This window comes from Ochotona curzoniae, unplaced genomic scaffold (genome assembly GCF_017591425.1).
Source record: "Ochotona curzoniae isolate NIBS_2020 unplaced genomic scaffold, NIBS_Ocur_1.0 contig_1014, whole genome shotgun sequence".
Taxonomy (NCBI): domain Eukaryota; kingdom Metazoa; phylum Chordata; class Mammalia; order Lagomorpha; family Ochotonidae; genus Ochotona; species Ochotona curzoniae.
In genome coordinates, this window is record NW_024464920.1 from 42,763,916 (window position 1) to 42,783,777 (window position 19,862).

The 19,862-nt window shown below is 47.8% G+C and overlaps 1 protein-coding gene across 3 annotated transcripts in view; it reads left to right on the top strand.

The window, feature by feature from the left end:
- The window catches only part of BTBD11 (BTB domain containing 11), a 259,542-nt gene that overhangs the window by 29,160 nt on the left and 210,520 nt on the right, over positions 1-19,862 (top strand). Inside the window, exons 3-4 of one of the 3 annotated variants that reach the window (XM_040985034.1) lie at positions 2,440-2,476; positions 5,970-6,010. The exons of the other annotated variants lie outside the window; for them this stretch is intronic. Of the exons in view, the coding sequence (XP_040840968.1) occupies positions 2,440-2,476; positions 5,970-6,010 (78 nt within the window). The remainder of the gene's footprint in view (positions 1-2,439; positions 2,477-5,969; positions 6,011-19,862) is intronic. 3 annotated transcript variants of the gene reach the window in all.

Here is a 19,862-nt window from a genome sequence, read left to right on the forward strand (position 1 = left end):
CTGCGTCTGTAACTCTGGCTTTGAAATAAATGAACAAATGAACACATCTTCAAAAAAAGGAAGAAGAAGGATGCTTGCCTTTGATGAGCACATGCCAATAGAAGAACAGTGGTGGGACTCATAGCGATGTCCACAAAACCACGCTGGAAGTACATACACCTGTCTGTCGGGATGCTTAGCAAGAGCCCACACTCATTCTTGCTGGCTGGCATGGCAGACGTCACCAGTGACGGTGAGATTGACGCCTCAAGAGCCCAAAATACAAGGGCATTTTGTGAGAGGAAAGGTTCCAGTTTGCTTTTCTATCTAGTAATCCAGGAAGATAAACTCTGTTGTCTCCCCTCTCAAAGCAAAAGGTGACCTTTGCTGATGAGAAATCAGACAATCCATTGCTTGTATTTGTTTCCTTTAGGCCATTTCCAGATAAAATGCAAGTTAATTGGAAGAGGGGAGGAGTGGGATGTCTCGCTGTCCCCTGACTTTATGGATGGTGCCTTCCTCAGATGAAATGATGCTGATTCCTTATTCTGTGTTCCTGGAGGCCTGGCTGCAGATTTTCCCTGTGCCACTTGGAGCTCTAACCGAAGTCATACAACTGAAGTCTCTAGCTCCAACCTAAAATTTACCCGAGGCCTCTCTTTGGGTAAATATGTGAGTACCCAAAAACTAAGAGTAGTTTTTGGGAGTGTTTCTAAAAGGCAATAGTGGCCTGGTACCTTCTTGTCTTGTGTTGCCAATGAAGTGGCCTGGGGATTGAATGCTGTCTAATTAGCACACCTAACCTCACCAGGGGCATCTTCCTCTTTCTCCTGGGCTGCATAGGATGTCTTCTAGGGAGAGGCTTGTTACTAAAGCCCCTGCAGCCTGAGGATTGTTTTGGGGGTCCTCCCAGCCACTTTGAAAGGCCGCATGCCCTGACAGTGGTTGGCCTAGGGGAAGAAACTCTGCCTGTGGTGCAGGAGAAGCAGCAGGGGTGCCCCCCATCCAACCCACCCCAGGGAGAGAATTTGCAGCAACCTCTCATCAGTTAGTCAGTACCAGGCCCTGCTTTTTTTCATGCATCCCTTTGATCCCTACGCAGCAGGTGCCATGAATAAACCCCCTGCCTCTGCTTGCCAAGCCCAAGCCCTTCAGCTTTCCCTGCTGTGTCGGGCTGCATTTGGCCATCAGAGCCTCTTGAAGGACAGAGGATAGACCTGGCTTACAGTGGCCTCTCTCCTTCGACAGTCATTTGTGTGTGACCTGAGGACAGTCATAGACTGATCCTTCTTAAGGTGTCAACTTCTCCCTGCAATGGTCAGTCTGGGTCTTTTCCTGGTTTGAAGTCTTATGCATCATTGTTTTATTCCACTCGCTCACATCTTCCTTGATTCCCTCATTTCTTCCATCAGTATCTCCCTTAGGCCAGGGAAATGCACTGGACACAACTACAAATCGTAGGTGATCCCTGCTTTTGCAAACAGGTCTCCAGGACAGACAGTGGTATAAGCAAGCTGTTAGGAAACTGGGGCGATAGGACTGTTAGGACATAAGTGCAGGGGGCCGAGGGGTGCCCTGTCCAGGATTTGGTGGGATTGGATGAAGTCCTGATAGAGGAAGGGAGACCTGAGGGGAAGAACAGGAAGATGAACAGGAGTTGGCCAGGCCTAATGGGAATGGTTTGTAAGGTGGGGAGACATGCATGGAACTCAGCCAGGAGTGCTAGTCAATGGGGTAAGCATGCACTGAATGTCCCCAGGCCATGTAGAAAGCCAGGGCGGGGTGTAGTCCCTGTTTCCAGCCTGGCACAGGTTCTTGATCAAATGGCAGAAGGCCTGTCAGGCGATGGCCATATGGCTCCTTGTCTGGGGGTCAGGTGTTGAGCTCAGTGGAGGTCACAGTGGGGCGTTGCCGAGTGTTCCGTGTTCCTTGCCGCTAGTTCACAGCAGCCCGATCCTCAGATGTGTTGTGAGTGCATGCGGAGGGTTGGTTCTGAGCTTTGTGATACAGCCCAGGCCCTTGAGGGACTCACCTATGGGGCAGGGACAAAGGGAGAGTCATTTATGGGGCTCAAAGAACATTCTAGATGATTCACTGTGTAGGGAGAATGTTGTGGTCGACAATGTGGGGTCTGGAGTCAGAGCTGGATTCAGATTCTAGCTTTGGAAGCATTTCCTAGCTGCAGTCCTGGACAAGGTGCCCAGCTTTCCGTGAGCCTCAGTGTGTCCTCCGATGAAGTAGGGAGAGAAGTGGTAATGTTTAGATGGTTTGTGTTTACGGTTCAGGAATTCTGCACAGGTCAAGCTCTTGCTGTAATGCAGCCGTTTTAACTCTGGGGGCATCTTTGGTGTCTGGGTGTGCATTCTGAGTTTTGATACCGATAGAATTCTGAAACCAACACCAGAAACTTTCCCTTCCTTCCCCGCCCAGAGGCACGTGTCTTTACCCCTCCCCTTGTAGTTCAATCTTCCCTCTGACCTTTTATTCTCCTTATGATGTTATTATCTCTAGGTTTTTGTAAGTGCTTCCTTGAGATAAAACTCCTATGCCATATGTGCAACCAATTTAAAGGGTGTGCTTCAGTGGCTTTCAGTTTGTTCGTGGAGTCAGTGTTAAGTGGTATCATCCTTGATCGTCCACAACGGAAATAACCTGTGCCTTGTAGCGCTCTCTGACCCCCACGTCCTCTGCCTCCCTGTCCTTTGTCACAGTGCTGGCGATCACTCATCTACTATCTGCCGCTGGATTTTTTTCCTGCTCTGGATATTTCATCTAGATGGGATCATGCATGTTCTGGGATTTTGTTTGGCTTCCTTTACTCAGTGTATTTTTTTTAAAAAAGATTTATTTATTTTGGGCCTGGCACGGTAGCCTAGTGGCTAAAGCTCTTGCCTTGCATGTGCCGGGGTACCATGTAGATGCTGGTTCTAATCCTGGTGGTCCCACTTCCTATCCGTCTCCTTGCTTGTGGCCTGGGAAAGCAATTGAGGACAGCCCAAAGTCTTGGGACTCTGCACCTGTGTGGGAGACCTGGAAGAAGCTCCTGGCTCCTGACCAGCCAGCTTCAGCTGTTGTGGCCACTTGGGGAATGAATCAGTGGACAGATCTTCCTCTCTGTCTCTCCTCCTCTATGTTATATCTGACTTTCCAATTAAAAAAAATAATAATAAATAAAGATTTGTTTATTTTGAAATAACTATAGAAGGGCAGTGGTGCTGTGGCATAGTGTGTAAATCCACCAGCTGCGGTGCAGGCATTCCATATGGGTGCCAGTTTAAGCCCCAGCTGCCCCATTTCCCATTAAACTCCCTGACAATGCAGCTGTGAAAGCAGATGATGCCCCAAGGCCTGGGAACCTGCACCCATGTGAAGAGTCATGAAGAAACTTTAGGCTCCTAACTTCAACCTAGCATAGTTCAAGACCATTGAAGCCACTTGGGTGAACTCTGCCTCTGTCTCTCCTCTCTCTTTAACTCTTTCAAATAAATAAATAAATCCTAAAAAAGGCAGAGGGGGGATTACAGAAAGAGAGGGAGAAACATAAAGAGAGTCACAGAGGCAGTGGGAAGTGATCCTCCACCTGCTGGTTCACTCTGCAGTGGCTGGACCAGTTAGAAGCCAGGAGCTAAGAGGTTCAAGTTCCCTACATGGATGGTAGGAGCCTAAGTGGCACCCATATGGGAGACTGGGGCCCACGGGCAGCAACTTTATCCACTGTGCCACAACTCCAGCCCCTCCATGTGAAGCTTGAAGGCCCATCCAGGTTATGCAATGTCTCAGGATTTCATTGCTCAGTATTTCATTACTGAGTCACATTCCAGTTGGTTTATGCATTTGTTACTTGATGGAGGCTTGGGATTCTTTCTACTTTTTGGCAGTTTGGTCCTTCATGGACAAACTTTTGTGTGGACCCAAGTTCGCGCACAGAATTGTCAGGTTTGTGTGATATCTCCACACTCCCCCTCTTGAGAAGCTGTCAGTCTGTTTCCACAGTGATTGCATGCATTTTGCAACGCAGGGGCCTTGTCTGAGAGTTCTGATCTCTCCACGTCCTGCCTCCTTCTGCATGTTATTACTTGTGTTCCAACACTTGCTATTAGCTGTGGTTTTGATTATAACTATCCCAGTGTGTGTGAAGTGCAGGCTGCCTGTAGATACCCTTAGCCCGTGGCAATTCACTGATTGGTTCTCTGGCTCTGTAGTTTTGCCTTTTGAAGAACATAATGGCTGTAATTATACATGATGTAGCTGTCGATTGTGCCTTCCTCCACTTAGCATCATGCACTTGACATTCATGTGCGTGAGTGTGTTCCTTGGGGCAGAGAGATGTACACAAGCCAAGGAGGGCCTGCCCCGGTGCTCTCTGAGAATCTGCAGAGTTCTTTGGCAGGAGAATCAGGCACCAAGTGGCCTCTTCTTCCAGGAGGCCCATGGAGGTCTAGAGACCTTCTCTGTTCCTCCCGGGCCACCAGCATTGCAGAAGCCCTGGCCTCTTCCACCTATGTCCCCCGAGCTGCAGAGCTGGATCTATGATCAGTGAGCTGGAATTGCTTAAGGGGGCAGACACCCACGTGGGATTAGAATTTCTTAGTGCTGCAGCTCTGGCCTACCATTTGTAGGGAGCAGCTTGTGTGGGCCACAGCCTGGCAAGGCAGGTGGAGGCTGGACGAGTTGGGACAGCTGGTGCTTGAGATCCCAGCCCTCCGCTGACCAGCTGGCTCCCTTCTCCTCAGGGAGCAGCTCCTGGGACTGATAAAGCCATTTTGTTGTTCCTTTATCTGTCCTCATCTTCTCAATGCAGACTTGTGCCTTGGGTCCTGCCACCTCCTCTGTCACTCTTAATGCAGCTGTTTTCCAATACAGCTGGTTTATTTGTTTGTTTATTTTCATTTGAAAGGCAGATTGACAGAGAGAAGGAAAGGCAGAAGGAAGTCTTTCATCCATTGCTTTCTAGTATAGGCACAGAGTGAGTATAAGGCAATGCTAAGAAAATGGTAATGAATTTGCATAGGCCAGAATGGCTGTACACATCAGAACTTTCGAGGTAGACATTCTAACTTGCTGGAGGAGAAATCCAGATGCCAGGTGGTGAAGTATTTTGTTCCCCTGCCCATTAGCAGCATGGCAGGGATTTGAACCCGGGAATCCCAAACTTCAGTCCTGTGTGTGGCGCTTCCCTCAGTCCCTTCAGCCACCTGTGCTGTTTTCTAGCTAACATTGTTCTTAAAACTGACTTCAGATTAACATGTTTTATTTAACAGAGACTGAAGACTCTAAAATGTAGGCTGTGAGGACTTAGTTTTTTTTTTAATACATATTAAATTATTGGAACAGATGCTGAGCTTGCAGACATTTATCCATCTATTGCTGAAACCATTGGGCGCACCAGGGACAGGCAGGCCATACCTGGTGTCGGACACAGTGTGGCCTACAGCGATTTGCTTAGGAGTCTGTGTGTCTCCCTCTGCAGGCTGTGACAGGTGGGCTGGGCTGTGTTTCTTCCTGCTACTAGTTTTGGCACCACACACTGTAAGCAACAGGCTTCTTGGAGACATTTGCTAAGTGAAGAAGGAAGAAGTGACAGAATGAGTGAAATTCTTCAGCAGAAAGTGGAGAGTGTTTCCCTTTCCTTACGCAGAAAAATCAGAAGGAGGGGCCAGACTGGCAGGGAGCTGAGGCCCAGGGAGCTTGGAGCTGTGCTGGCCACAGCACCCAGGCAGGTGCTGGACGATGGACCGTCTCTGTGTGAAGCCCTTCCGGCCGCCCTGTTGTCTGTTTTGTGGGCCGTTGGATTCTGTGATCTTAGGACAGCCCCTCCAGTCACTTTGATCTCTGATGTGGAAGAAGCAGCCAACATCTGTTTGTGTTCTTTGCCAAAAGGCTGTCCCGCCCAGGGCCGTGCCGATCACCCTCTCCTCTGGCTCCCTGCCAGTGCCTGCTGGTTTCCTAGTTAAACTCTGCACTGATGCATCTTCCACAGACAAGAGCAGTGCTATAGCCTTGGCCATGATCAGGAGCATGGGGCCGTGGCGTGTGTGTGTGGATGACGACTTGGGGATCTAGCAGCGACCTGACCTGCCAGTGTTGATTGAGGCCCTAGTATGTGCCAGGCATGGGGCTCACGCCCCTGGCTTCTCTCATGCTATGATTGGGACATAGAGAATGACACTGGAACTTCTGGGTTAAAAAAAGACTCAGTTCTTCACTCAGAGTTAAAGGTGAGGACTCAGCCACCCTATGCTCTGGGGTGTCTCCTCCCACAGTTGCTGTTTCTGGCCTATTTGCTTGTTTATCTTTATTTGAAAGGCAGATTGACAGAGAGAAGGAGAGGCAGAAGGAGGTCTTCCATCCACTGCTTGTCTTCCCTAACGGTCACAATGGCCAGAGCTGAGTTGATTGGAAGCCAGAAGCCAGGAGCCTCCTTCGGGTCTCCCACATGGGTGCAGGGACCCAAAAACATGAACTGTCCTCCGAGGCCATTGGCATGCAGTTGGATTGGGAGTGGAACAGCCAGGACTTGAACTGGGACATATGGGATGCTGGCGCTGCAGGTGGAGGATTAACTTGCTATGTCATCACACTGGTCTCCTACCTTTCTGATTTGTTTGTTTGTTTGTTTTAAGATTTGTTTTTATTTGGAAGACAGAGTTACAAAGAGAAGGAGACAGAGAGAGAGAGAGAGGTCTTTTATCTGCTGAATCACTCTCCAAATAGATGCAAATGCTGGAGCCAAGCCAGCCTGAAGCCAAGAGTTTTTTTCCAAGTCTTCCAAGTGGGTACAGGGGCCCAAAGATCTGAGCCATTTTCCACTGCCTTCCCAGGCCATAAGAAGGGATTTAGATCACAAGTGCAACAGCCAGGACATGAAATGGTGTTTTTATGGGATGCTGGCACCACAATGAGAGGCTTAACCTACTATGCAACAACACCAGCTCCAATATCTGGATTTTAAGGCCCTTACTTGGCATCAGAATAAATCTGCATCTATGCTGTTGATCCCCCACATATGTTCCTGTGCTGTGAAATTTCTCCTTGCCTTCTCCCATCTCCTGCTTGTCCGTCTCTCTCTTCCTCCCACAGATATTCAGATGCTTACAAGGTCCCAGTCACTCTCCTGGGATATGGCTGAGAAATGACACAGAATCTCCTGCCCTCCATGAATCCCATGTTCTAGTGGGGCAGAAGCGAAAACAAAAGTGAAATCTATGATAGAAAGTACATAGCGTGTTAGGGAGGGGTTGGTGTTACCAGAAGCCAAGAAAGAGCAGGGATGGTTGCATGTGGGGACATGTTGATTTCATCTGGGGTTGGGGTGGGGCACTCACTGAGAGTGACATCTTAGTGGACTTACAGAGAGGTTGGGGAATGAGTCATGTAGATAGCTCGAGAAGGAACTTTAAAACAGCAGGACAGTATAGCCAGAGGCCCGAGGCAGAGATGTACAGGGCGGGTTTGGAGAACAGCAAGGAGGCTGGCCCGAGTGGCGTGAGCAAGGAAAAAGGCTGGGAGAGTTTAGGTACCTAGTGGGAAATGGAAGCTGGGCTTTGGAGGGATTTTGGAATTCCTTATTTAATCCAAATGTGTGGGCCTGTTTCCAATTCCGTGGGGTCCACGGTCTATTTGAAGGGGGATTCTAATGGGAAAGCCAGTGCCCTGAAATACCAGGCCAGGCCTTATCCTTTCTGCTCCCAACCTCTTACCTCATTCCCTGCCATCCCACCCGCCCCCAGGAGCCCACCATCCTCCTTGTAGTTCTGGCTAACTGTGCACTGCAGCAGGTGCGTCCAAGACATAAGGGGCAGCCATTGCGCAATTGACCTCCTGCACCAAGGAAATGCCGTCATCTCAGTGTCTAGAAGTTGACTTTCAGGTTCATAAAGAAGTCAGATGCTATGTCTGTGCTCAGACCAAGGCAGGAAGCAGAAGGCCTGGGAGCGTGGGCTGAGGCTTGCGAGATGGCATCACTGAGTGTCAGGCCTATCATTTGTCCAATGAGAGGAGCAAGGCCTCGGAAGGGGTAGTGACTGCTAATTAGCTCCATGTGGGGTGCTATGTGTCCTCAGGGCTCCAGGGTGCCTAGAGAACAAGGCTTCTCAGTTGGTACAGGAGTTTGGGTGGTGTTTGGACTCTGAGTGGCACAGAACTCTGGATGAAGGTATATTACAACTCCTTCTTGCATGATGTCCTGCTAAAATAAAAGGCTGTCTGAGACAGGCTTTGTGACCTAAATGGTTGCAATGGCCAAAGCTGAGCTGATTCGAGGCTGGGAGCCAGGAGCTTCTTTCTAGCTTTCAGTGTGCAGGCAGGAGCCCAAGGCCTTGGACCATCCTCAGCTGCTTTCCCAGGCTATAAGCAGGTATACAGGTATACAGGTGGAAGATGAACCTGCTGTGCCATAGTGCCAGCCCTTTGGTGGACTTTTCATCCAATGACTCATGGTTCCCCTTCCACCACCACCAAAATGCAAGCTTTAGATCTTGCTCTCTCCTGTGTGATAATGGGCATGGACCTAATTTCTAATCTTGTCAGGTACAGTTATTTTATTCCCATTCGCCAGACAAGAACATCAAGGCTCATGAAATTTAATTACCTTGCCAAGATGTGTCGAGGGGGTAGTCCTCCCCTCTGTTTGGACAAAAGCTGGGGATTGGTCCACTTCCGTCTGTCAGCCAGCCTATGGTTTTCATCCTCATTTGGCATTAGGGTTATTGCCAACTTTATCTCTTCTCTTCCTATTTCCCTTCCCTCCCTTCATTTCTTCCTGCCTCAAAACTATTGGGTGCCTCACAAAGCACCACTTATTCTGGGTTGTGACAGTCCAATGATACAAGAGGGTCTCTGGTCTCATAGAACCTCCAGGCTGGTGGAAAACGGTCACATATTTAACATGAGATCACATAACACAGTCACATGGTGTGGTCACTATTGTGTAATCAGGGTGTGGGAAAAGTGCAGTGGGAAGGAAAGGCGACAGGAGGCTTCTCCGAGGAGTAAGCTGGATTTTGCAGGATGAGTAAGAGTCTGTCAGAAAGAGATGGGAAGTAGTCATGGAGGAGTTCGGATAAAGTGCAACTCTTCAAGAACTTTGAGGGATGAAGGTATGGACATCTGGGGCCTGGCAAGGCCTTTTCTGGTCTGGAACCCATCCCATGGGGTTAGACCCGGGGAAGTAAACTGGCAAAGGACTGGCTGGGGCTAGATCACCAAGGGCTCAAATATCATGCAAAGTAAGACTTGAGCACAAACCTGAGGTCAATGCCCCACATGCCAGGTGCCCAGTTCTTGCGTAGTGTTTCTGGGTTGCTCCAAGTTTCTTGTTTTGGTCATCGCTGCCCCTCCCGAGCCCCAGTCAGCACTGACAGTTCTACAGATGCCTCAGGCTCCACTGGAATTCTGGCCTAACTGCCCCAGAACAGATCACAGCAAACAGAGTCCCAGTGGCACATGGCTGGGAAGATGCTGGCCTCTGACCCAGTCACAAGTAGCTGATGCCCCAGCCTGCAGAGGGTGGCCAGGCCCATAGGAGGGCAAACGAGGCTGAACTCTGTGAAGGAGGGCTTTGGGCACTTGGTTCTTTGAAGAGTGCAAAGTACCTTGTTTTCCTATTCCCAAATACAATCGCGTTAGGGAACGTAGAAGCATTTACACAGCAATAGAAGAAACAGGTGAACGGCTCCTGTCCCACCATCTAGAGGTAAGCAGTGTTGACCATTTGGAGTCTATCCTTTCTAGACATTTCTGTTTTCGTTGCATAAGAGAACAGTGTTGCCTGTGCTACTGCCCTTGCTATGCCCACACCCATGAACACCTGCGCCTGCCTTAACATGTCTGTGATTGGTTGCAAAATGTCCATCTACAGTCACTTCTGATGTCTTGGACATTAGATTGCTTCTTGCTCTCCAGTTCTGTAAAGGGCCCTGGATTGAATGACCCTGCCATGTGCCCTGGCACGTATGACTGATGGTGTTCTGAGGCTAACCCTCTGCGTGTGTAGTTGCTGGGCTTGACCACCCAGCTCTTGAAAGGCCTTGAATGCCCGCCAGAAAGACGGCAGTCATCACCACCGAAGTGCTTGAGGATTCGATGAGTAACACTTTTCGCCACACTGGTTCTGATACAGCTGATGTAGGCAGAGGTTGTGTTGGGATGAGAACAAGAGCCACTTTTGTTACTTCTAAAGACGAGTTTGGAGAACACAGCTGTCATCACAACTGGGTGTTGGTGTGTTCGTCTCCACTACCGCCAACCATACATTGAATTTTCATCCAAGATGGGGACAAAGGCCAGTCCCTTATAAATGGGATTATAACATCTTCTCAAGAGACTCCTGAGTTCTCTTTTGTTCCTTCTGCCATCAGAAGACACAGCTAAAGGTGCCCCTTAGGAACCAGGAAATGGGATGCCAACAGGCACCGAATTGGCTGAACTTGAACTTCCCAATGTCCAGGATGGGAAATAATAAATGTCTGTTGTTGGAGCTCAGCCACCCAAGCAGACCAAGGCAGTGACTGAGGTGTGTCGTGACAGTTGGCACCCTTAGGATGACCCCTGCCACTCCTCAGGTGTCAGCGCACACACCCTGGAGACCAAAGCAGGAGGTCCCAGAGTGCTTTGCTCCCTGTAGGCAGCTGGCTCTCTGGAGGAGGTGGGGAAGGCTAAGCTCTATGGTTGCCCAGCTTCTCCACCTGAGTCACTTCCCTGCCAGGAAGGAATAAGCCACGGGTGGGGGGCGGGGTGGGAAGAAATGCCAGGGGTGTTTACCCGGGAGAGAGGGGAGTTGGGGGTTTGAACCCAGACAGTCTGACTCCAGAGATTATTCTATCTCTTTGTTTTAGAAAAAAAAATACGAACTCTTCTTTAACAAAGGATTGCTATCCAAGCTACACTAATATCCAGTAACAAACACCAAATAATCCCATGAAAACTGGCAAGTGGCATGGATAGATACTTCTCAAAGAATGCGTTCCAGTGGTCAGTACATCCGTGAGAAAGTACTCCCTCCATCCGCCCCTGGGAACCACTCTCTCAGCCTTCCCTGCTGCCTGCCACCCTCAGCATCATCTGACTTTTGAAAAGTGAACAGCCCTTGAACTTAGAGGGTGAGCTAGGGAAGGCCCAGGGCAGCTTGTCCCCGGGTTGAAGTGGCCTGGCCCTCACAGGTTGGGGCAGCCCATCTAACCCATGGAATTCAGTAATTGCTTTTGTCCCAAATTGTCATGGGCAGTGATTAAGGCGGACCACACAGGACAGAAAAGAGTGTCCTTGCTTCAGAGAGGCCCGAACGAGAGAAAAGAGATGCTTAAGTTCACCCTCTGAGCTCGCTGTGGTGATCCCATCTTAATTTAAGATTGTAGCAATTCCTCTGGGGTCTGCTTTGATTTAGGGAGAAAACAGGGAATCTGTTCAGAAAATAATTGTTTGGATTAGAATGAAGGCATGTAATTCGGGGGAGGGATGAGAACACTAACTTCTCGTTTTCCTTTAGGGATAAACTTGAAGGCGTTTGGGTATGAGGAAGAGAGACTGAGTATTTCTTTCAGTGGTTTCTCCAAATGTTCCATGCAATTCCCTATAGAAAGCCACCTCTGTTGTAACCCATTTTCAGATTTAATTGCCTTACAAGCTGAAACTGGGCTGTATTTTTTTTCCAAAGCAAGCAATTTTGATGTTTAATTATATGTTGTTCTGATTCTCTTATACTTTAAACATTGGCCAACGCATGCTAAGAAATTTATAGACCTTGCTGTTAATGCATTAATGTATCTGATTTGGTGGGAATGTTGGTGAGGAAATAGAGAAAGCTGATGAAGTGTGTAGCATCTCAATTCTTGAGGTTCACAGATGGCTGTACCCTGTGCCAGCTGTGTGATTTTTGGTAAATTACCTAACCTCTCTGTGCCTGTAAAACAGTTTCTTGCCTGTAAAACAGGGCAAACATTGGTACTCCTCCCCTCCCTGCCCATCGTTGAGTTGTATGAGGATTTGCTGACTATTAGTCAGGATTTGCTAGGTTACACTGCAACCGGAGGCAAATCCCAATGCTTGGAGGATTTTTACATCTGCTGTCTCTTTGCATCCCTACAAATTTCTTGAAAGATCTGGATGGTTCCACAGCATTTGCCCTACTCAGGTGAGCACAGCACACTCCAGGCTGCTTCCAATCTTCCAATCCCTGCAAGTGACTGTTCTGTCCTTGCTGCAGCCTGGAAGACATCCGATGAAGATTAGGGACTGACTCTCAAAGGCTGGCAAAGCCAGTGACACAAGACACTTCCTGTCACTGATCAAAGCAAGCTGCTTGGCTTTGACATGTGACTGTGGTGCTGCAAAGAGCCCAGAGCAGAGGGAAACAAGGCTTCCTGGTAGGCAGCGATTCTATCACCCAACTCCTTCATGGAGGAAGTGTTGACTAGAACAGCACCTGGTATACCTAAGCATGAAATTGTGAATTGTTGGCACCCAAGGTTGCTGCAGACAAAAGACAATTTTAATTTCTATCAAAGCTGGCTTCCCCCCCCCCCCATTTAGGCTTAATCTAATAGCTCCCATACACTTGGAGGTCCACATGGACTCTCTTGGGCAGTAGTAAGCATTGCTTATAGTTACAGTGGTGGTTGCAGCACTGTGGCACATGGCAGGTGTCACATGTTTGGGAGGCAGCATTAGCAATGGCTGAGAACATGAGCTTAGAGTCGGGCAGACCTGAGTTTGAATCCCAGAGCCAACACCTCCTGATGTCTTTGACCAGTTGTTTAGCCATTCTTTGACTCAGTCACTTTGCAGATAGAATGGTCACAGGAATGCCAACATGACAGGGCTGCTGGGTGATTAAACAAGATGGTGGAGATAAAGCACTTGCCAGCTTTTAGTTCATGGATAGTAATTGATATTGTTATGATGATGATAAACTTTTCTGGACTTTCAACTTACTCATCTGTGGAATGGAGCTAATAATACCTCTTAGAGTTTCATGGACACTTAAAGCTCAGAGAAGACACTCCCTCACAAAAGCTGATCTTTTCTTCCTCTCTTCACAATTCGCTCAGACTTTGAGCCTCATCCAGTTGTGGGAGTTCATTTGAGGTGTCTTCACTCTTTCCTCCTCCCATATTTGTGGGGATTGGCATAAGCTGATGTAAGCACCTGCCGATTAGGGTGCATAGTAGGTGCTTCGTAAATGTTGGCTTCTATGCCCCTCACCTGTTCCACTCTGTCACTCCTCCCCACAGTGTAATTCCTAGGATGGAATGGGATTTCAGGCATGAGGAGCGGAATGTTTTATGAACTTGATATTGGACATTTTCCAAATGTCACCTATGGCAGTGGCTGCCCCATCTGCTCCAACGAGCAGTGTCACCCAAAGCAACTGATCCACCCCAGGTGGAAACATTATTAGACCTCACTGGGAACTGCACAGCATGCATAGGGCTTGATAGCCTTCCAAGCAAAGCTGTGGCAAACAGCCACCACATCCTGGGAGCCTGCAGCGGTTGGCTTTGATACCCAGAGGTGTCCCTGGGAGCTGGTGAAGCCAGGTTAGGAATAAGGTGTTATGCAAGCACACTGCACACTCTTGGTAACTCTGGCACCGTGAGTGCTTGTCAGGCCACACTCTCTGTTACAAAATATATCTGCAACTGTGCCTCTTTATCTTTGAAATTTACTCCCTTGCCCAGCTGACTGACCACTCTGCATTTTGTGTCCCCATGGGAACCTCTTGTTGGTGTGTGTTAGTGCTTAGAGCCCCAGGCATCAGCACACAGTAGGTATGTTGTGGATGATGGTTGAATGTCTAATTAAGGGAGGAAATCAGGAACCTTGAAAAAAAAAAAGGCATTTTCTAGAGAAAGCATCTTACATAAAGCCTTTTTGCTTTAAAGAATCTCTTAAGAATTGAAGAGTGAACATTTTCCTCTTTTTCTAATACCTTAAAAAGAAAAAGGAAGAAACCCTCACAGAGGGAGCAACTCGGTGGGATAGCATTTGAGGCTGCAGCAGAGGGTCAGACTGAGGAGGAGGGCATCAGGTGATTGATTTGGTCATGCCTGCTGGGGAGAGTCCTGGGGAGTGGGCAGAAGTGAAAGCCCACCCTTCAGCCTGTTACTCACAGCACAATTAGTGAAAATGCAGCTTTCTGGGTGGAGAATGGCACTCAACCTCTAATTGGGATATTTAGCAAATGTTCCCACTATGAAAATCAAAATGGAATGGAAAACAGGTTTAATTTTACCATCTACATTGACTACATGTTGGTACCCTTGCAATAAAATATGCATATTATCTTTAATGAATGAAAAGCAAAGTCAACAATGAGTGAATTACCAAGGCTTCTGTCTGGGTGGACAGGGGGTGGGTGACAGTCCTCGGTTGCCCTCTGAGTTACAGCACTTGTTTGTTTCTGCTCCCAAGCTGTTATTAGCAGAGGCATTTCAAGCCTGCACAGAAGTTGAAGGCACGCGGTGCAGTACCTACCTATATCCCTGTGATATCTGTTCCCCGACTGTCAGTATAGTTTGAACCACATTTGTACATCCTCTCCCCCCCTCTCTCTGCAACCCACTCTCTGCCCACCCACAATTCTGTCTGGTGGAGCCACACAGACTCCAGTCTCGGAAATCTGGGTGCTTCACCTGCCCCCATTGCCTCCAGTGCTTCATCTGCATTTGCTGAGAGCATGAACATTGTCCAACATCTTTCCAAGACCATGATCACAAATGGAGGATTTACTGGGAATACAGTATTATCACATGGGAGGAAATGGGTGATCATCTGCTATTCTATCCTTATTTTCTTCAGATGTCCTAAAAATGACTTTGAAATATTTTAATAATCTTTAAAAAAATCTTGGAACCAACTCATTACATTTGATTACCTGTCTTTAGTTCCCTTTCAATCTGGAATAGCTCAGTCCTGGCCCCTCTTTTTTTCCTTTTAGAGACAGAGACACAGATACAAAGAGAATTCTCATCCACTCTCATGCACTGGTTCATTCTCCACATGCTCCTGAAGGCCAGGGCTGACCTAGGGCAGGGGGCAGGAGCTCAGTAATGATCTTACATGAGGGTGGCGGACACCCTCCCAGGGTCTGCATGGCAGGAAGCTGGAGTTAGGCGCTAACGCTGGATGTTGGACCCATGAACACTCGGTGGGGTGTCTGAGCTACCAGGATAAACACAGACATCTTTTCCATAAGACGAAATGTCTGCTCCTCAATTCGTGACTTTTTCATGGTTTCATGAGGGGCTATTTTTGAAGAAAAGCAGTCTTGTGGAATGCCTCACGTTCTAGATCCATCTGGTGATTTGCACCTGGTGTGTAAAAAGGAAGCAGGTTTGACAGGCATCCAGACAGGTGTTCCTGCATGCTTCTTATGGCATCACAGTGGGAGTACTCAAGGCCAGCCATGGCCCTTAGCTGGGAACATCACCATGACCCTGTGACTGGAACCACTGGGCGGCAAGACCTCACCATTATAAAGGCACTCTTTCCTTTGCAGTTACAGAGTTGTCTGCAAATGACACTCTAACATACTAGGACTCTGCTGTTCCCCAACAGCCTTGCTCACCAAGGTTTTAGCTTCCCTTGGTGATGTCACCTGGAGCTGTGATTACACTGAGGATTGCAAAATGCTGCTTTTCTCATGCTATTGTTCCTTCCTCATTGATTAGCTGGCACTGCAGAAATCGCGAGTTGATTACTAACGCCTTTTGGGCTTCGTCCCACTTATCTATATAAAGAGCATAATAAGAGAGGGGTGAGGTGAGGATTGATCTTGATAATGAATATGGAAGAGCCCAGAACGAATGACTGGAGTTTTGATCATTGCCATGTTCGCTATTTACATTCTGAGGGTGGTGCTGCAAAGAGGATGAATGCATTTATCTAAGTTGGTTGTTTTCAAAAGAAGTGCATAATAAACACATACACAGGTCAGGTACACAAATACCTCTAAGCTTCTACTGTGCTGACCCGTGCCCGGACGTGGAGTTGAGTGGATGAATGAATTTGCTGGTGAGAGGAAAAGGAAGATGTGTAACTTGGAGATCATTACAACAAAAGTAATTTCTTCATTCACTCATTATTTTGTTTATTCGATGAATGTTGGATGGGATATCCAATCAAATGATCCACTTCTCCTTGGGTGAATTCCCCCAAACCCAGACCCAGATCTGCCTGATTCTGTACTTGACCCCTTCCCACTCCCTCTAGGTGTAACAAGCATGGAGGAGCCTTTCTGGGGAGCTGTTGAGCCTGAGCTCTTCTTGACTGTCATGTATGTCTTACACAGCCTTGCCAGAACATAGCCAGGGAGTGGATTTCCAAGCCTCCTTCTGAACCCTACAGGCTCACCAAACTCCAGGGTAGCAGGGAGTGCTCCTCTGAGAGCCATGCTTACCTCCTGCAGGTGTGGGCCTCAGCAGGATGTGTGGGCTTGCCCACTCAGCCATTGCAGCTGGCCTTTTGCAGTTGCTCCCATGCAGGTTGGGTTGGTCAGGGTGTGGCATCGAATGTGGACAATCAAGCCCATTGTTTGGGCTTTGCCACAAGTGGTGTTGCCCACTGCTTGTGCCTGCCATCCAACTGCTGGCTGCTTTGCATCTGTCTCGGAAGGCACCTTCCTTCAGACCCGGTGAAGCAGCTGCTCTGAATGTATGTAATCCATCCCTTTTTGCCAGCCGAGCAGGAGAATCACAGAGATTGTAAAGTGAAATCCATCAGGGTCAATTAAAGTTTGGTGGATAAAGGAAGCTTGATGCTGGTAGAAGACTGAGGGCTCTGCGTGGTTTAAAATGCCTATCGAAGTCAACCAAAAAAAGTCACTTGTACCTTCTCCCCTTCATTTTGGCTCTCAGAGACAGCAGAGCTGAATCACTCATACTCAGATGTTCATCTTCCTCAAGCAAGGCTGTTTGTTATTTTAGTTCTTTCTCTTTTCACTTAATCTTTGATCTCCATTGGTACCCATCCAAGGTGTCTAATGCATGTTCTTGAATAAGAATATTGTGTCTTCGTTGGACACATAGTGTTGCTGTATGTGTTGTTGTTTTTTAGAAATGATATTGTGCCCAGGAGCCTGTTCTGTTCACCATTCTGCCAGTGTCCTCACCATGGTATATTCCTGGCATTGCCTGTAGAGCTAGTTTCATGCTTCTGATGGTTACGTAGTCGATTTGGCCAAGGTGGTCCAGGTTATGCTGCAGTGACAGCACCCAAATCCTAGCAGTTTGCTGCTTGGCCATGCTTCTTGTCCATCGGGTCAAGAGGGGCTTTGCTTTGGGGATTTAGGTTTGGTGACAGCTTTATTCATTATGGCAGGGGGAGGAGAAAACAGTATAGCTTACATTTATTCATTCTTTCCTGATGGGAAACTGGTTATTTCCAATTCCCTTTTACTAGAAATGACATTGCTGTCAGGAGCATTCTTTTGTTGGCTTATGGAACCATGTGACTGCTCTCTGGGCTGTCTTTCTAGCAGTGGATTAGTTGGTCCTACTATTTGTATGTACATGGTTTTGAGAATTACTCTCTGGCAAGTCCCTAAAACAGCCAGATAAGTGGAGTCTCCCACTAACAGTGCCTGAATGCTCATTTACCCATATCCTTTCCAACACCCAATGTTACTCGACATTCTGTTTTTGCCAGTCTTTGAAATGCAATGTGGAATCTTACCATTGCTTTCATTTATGTTTATGACTTGTGGATTTGATCAGTTTTTGCTCTATTTGCTGATCCTTCTTGTTTCCGCCTCTTCAAACATACATAGACCATGCTTCTACTGTATATCCAATTAGAATCTACCTTTACATATGGTTTGTGACAATGATCTGAATTCTTTAGCAAGCCAGTTTTCCTAATATTATAATGGAATCATCCCTTTCTCCTTTGAGATGAAATATAAGCTTGATCCTAAATCAATTTCTCCTTATGGGTTTCTTTCCGAGCTTTACATTTTGTGCTGGGCCCTCTGAACCTTATCGATCAAAAAAAAAAAAAACAGACCACATTTTGTTTGGAAGAATTTATGTGGTGTATTCAGAGGTGGTTTGCTTTGGGATGTGCTGAGCCATGAAATGACGTAGGCCTTGGGATCCAATGAAGCTGGACTCAACCTTGGCTTCACCAGTTACCATCACTGTGGGACTGAGTCTCCACTTTTCCATTTGTAAAACAGGGGTAATCATATATACCTGCTATGAGTATTATAAGAATTAAATGTTTGGAGCCAGCATTGTGATATAGTCAATGAAGCCTCATCCCATCTAAGAGGTTCAGGTCCTGGCTTCTCCACTTCCAATGCAGCCTCTGCTAATGTGTCTAGGAACACAGTGGAAGATGGCCCAAATTCTTGGGCCCTTGCCACCCATGTGGGAAACCTGAATAGAGGTTCTGGCTTTTTGTTTCAGCCTAGGCCAGGCCACCAGCCCTGGCTGTTATGGCCATTTGAGCATTGAATCTGCAGATGAAAGATCTTTTTCTGTCTTTGTTTCTCCTTTCTCTCTCTCTGTCACTCTACCTTTCAAATTAAAATAATAAATATATTTTTTTAAAAAGAAATACTAGAATATATACAAAAGCACACTTTTCAATAAATGTTGTTTTTCCTTTGATTGTCATCAGCTGGCAGTGACTAAGCTATATTCTCCAGGATTCACCAAAATGGATATAAACGGGAGACACATGACCTCTAGCCCCTCAATGACATTTCCCCTTGACCCTACCTGCTAAGCCATGTATCTCATGTAGTCACATGAAAGCTGCCCGTTAGTCTTACCTCCAGAACTTCAGCGGGCACTGCAGGGATTTCCATGGAACACCTTCTCTGCCCCTTCCTCACCATCCCAAGCAGCCCCACAAGGCTTGGAGCCACAGCCTGGCACCTCCAGCCTGGACTGGATGGTGGAAAGAGTCATCAGAGGACTCCTCAGCTGGCTGTGTGCTTCCAGGACTTGAGAGGCATGCTGTGCTTCCACTTGACTCTCCTCCCCTTCTTAGCCCTTCCCCCCCAGAAGTGATAAACATGAAAATAAGATAAAGGCAAATCCCTGAATCCAAGACTAGAGGCAGTCCTGGCAGCTTTGCGTGCAGCTTCTGGGTTGGGTGGTCTGTGGAGCAACTCAGCCTGCGCTACTGGAAATGGTCCAGTTTGAAGGCTGTGCTGGTTGGCTGTGGGAAGGGGCTTCTTTGGCTGCTGCCTGCTGTTGTGATTTAAGCTTCTGATGCTTGGTTTGTCTGTGTTCTGTCACCAAGCCTGGCGGGGATGTCAATCCAGGAAGCATGTCTCGACTTGGCACATTGGCTAAGAAGGGCTGTGCTCTTTAAAGAAGGGTGCCTGCTTCCTCCTAGTATGATGACACCCAGGGATGCTCAGCTGGGGGAAGGAAGGCATTGACAGACTCACCTTTCAGCCCCTGCATCTGATTATTTGTGGTACATAAGCTCCCTCCAGTTCTTCTTTGTGGTATTAATAAACCAGCTTGCTCTCCCTGCTCTCTCTCTTCCTCTCTCTGTATTGACACCTGTGTACTGCAGTTGGCTCAACACCAGCTTGACTGCCGAGCAGAGAGATCACTCTAGAAGTGTGCTGCATTGAAAAAAGATGAAATCCCATCTCTGGTCAATGTGGCCATGCTGGCAGGTTCTTCAGCCAGGCTGAAGAAGGGCTGTGGCCAGGGTCTCCAAGAAAGGAGCTTCTGGAAGCCTCATCCACACACTTGTAGTTGAGCAATCTCTGGAAAGACTGGACAGTGTCAGGGGCCCTCTCAGCCTGCCTGTCCAGATCCTAGGAAGCAAAGATTTGCCAGGCATCTCTAGTTTTAGGCTGAGCTGCTGCTGCCCTCCTGTCTGATCCCTGCAAAACCCTGGGGCGGAAAAAGTGTAGGGAT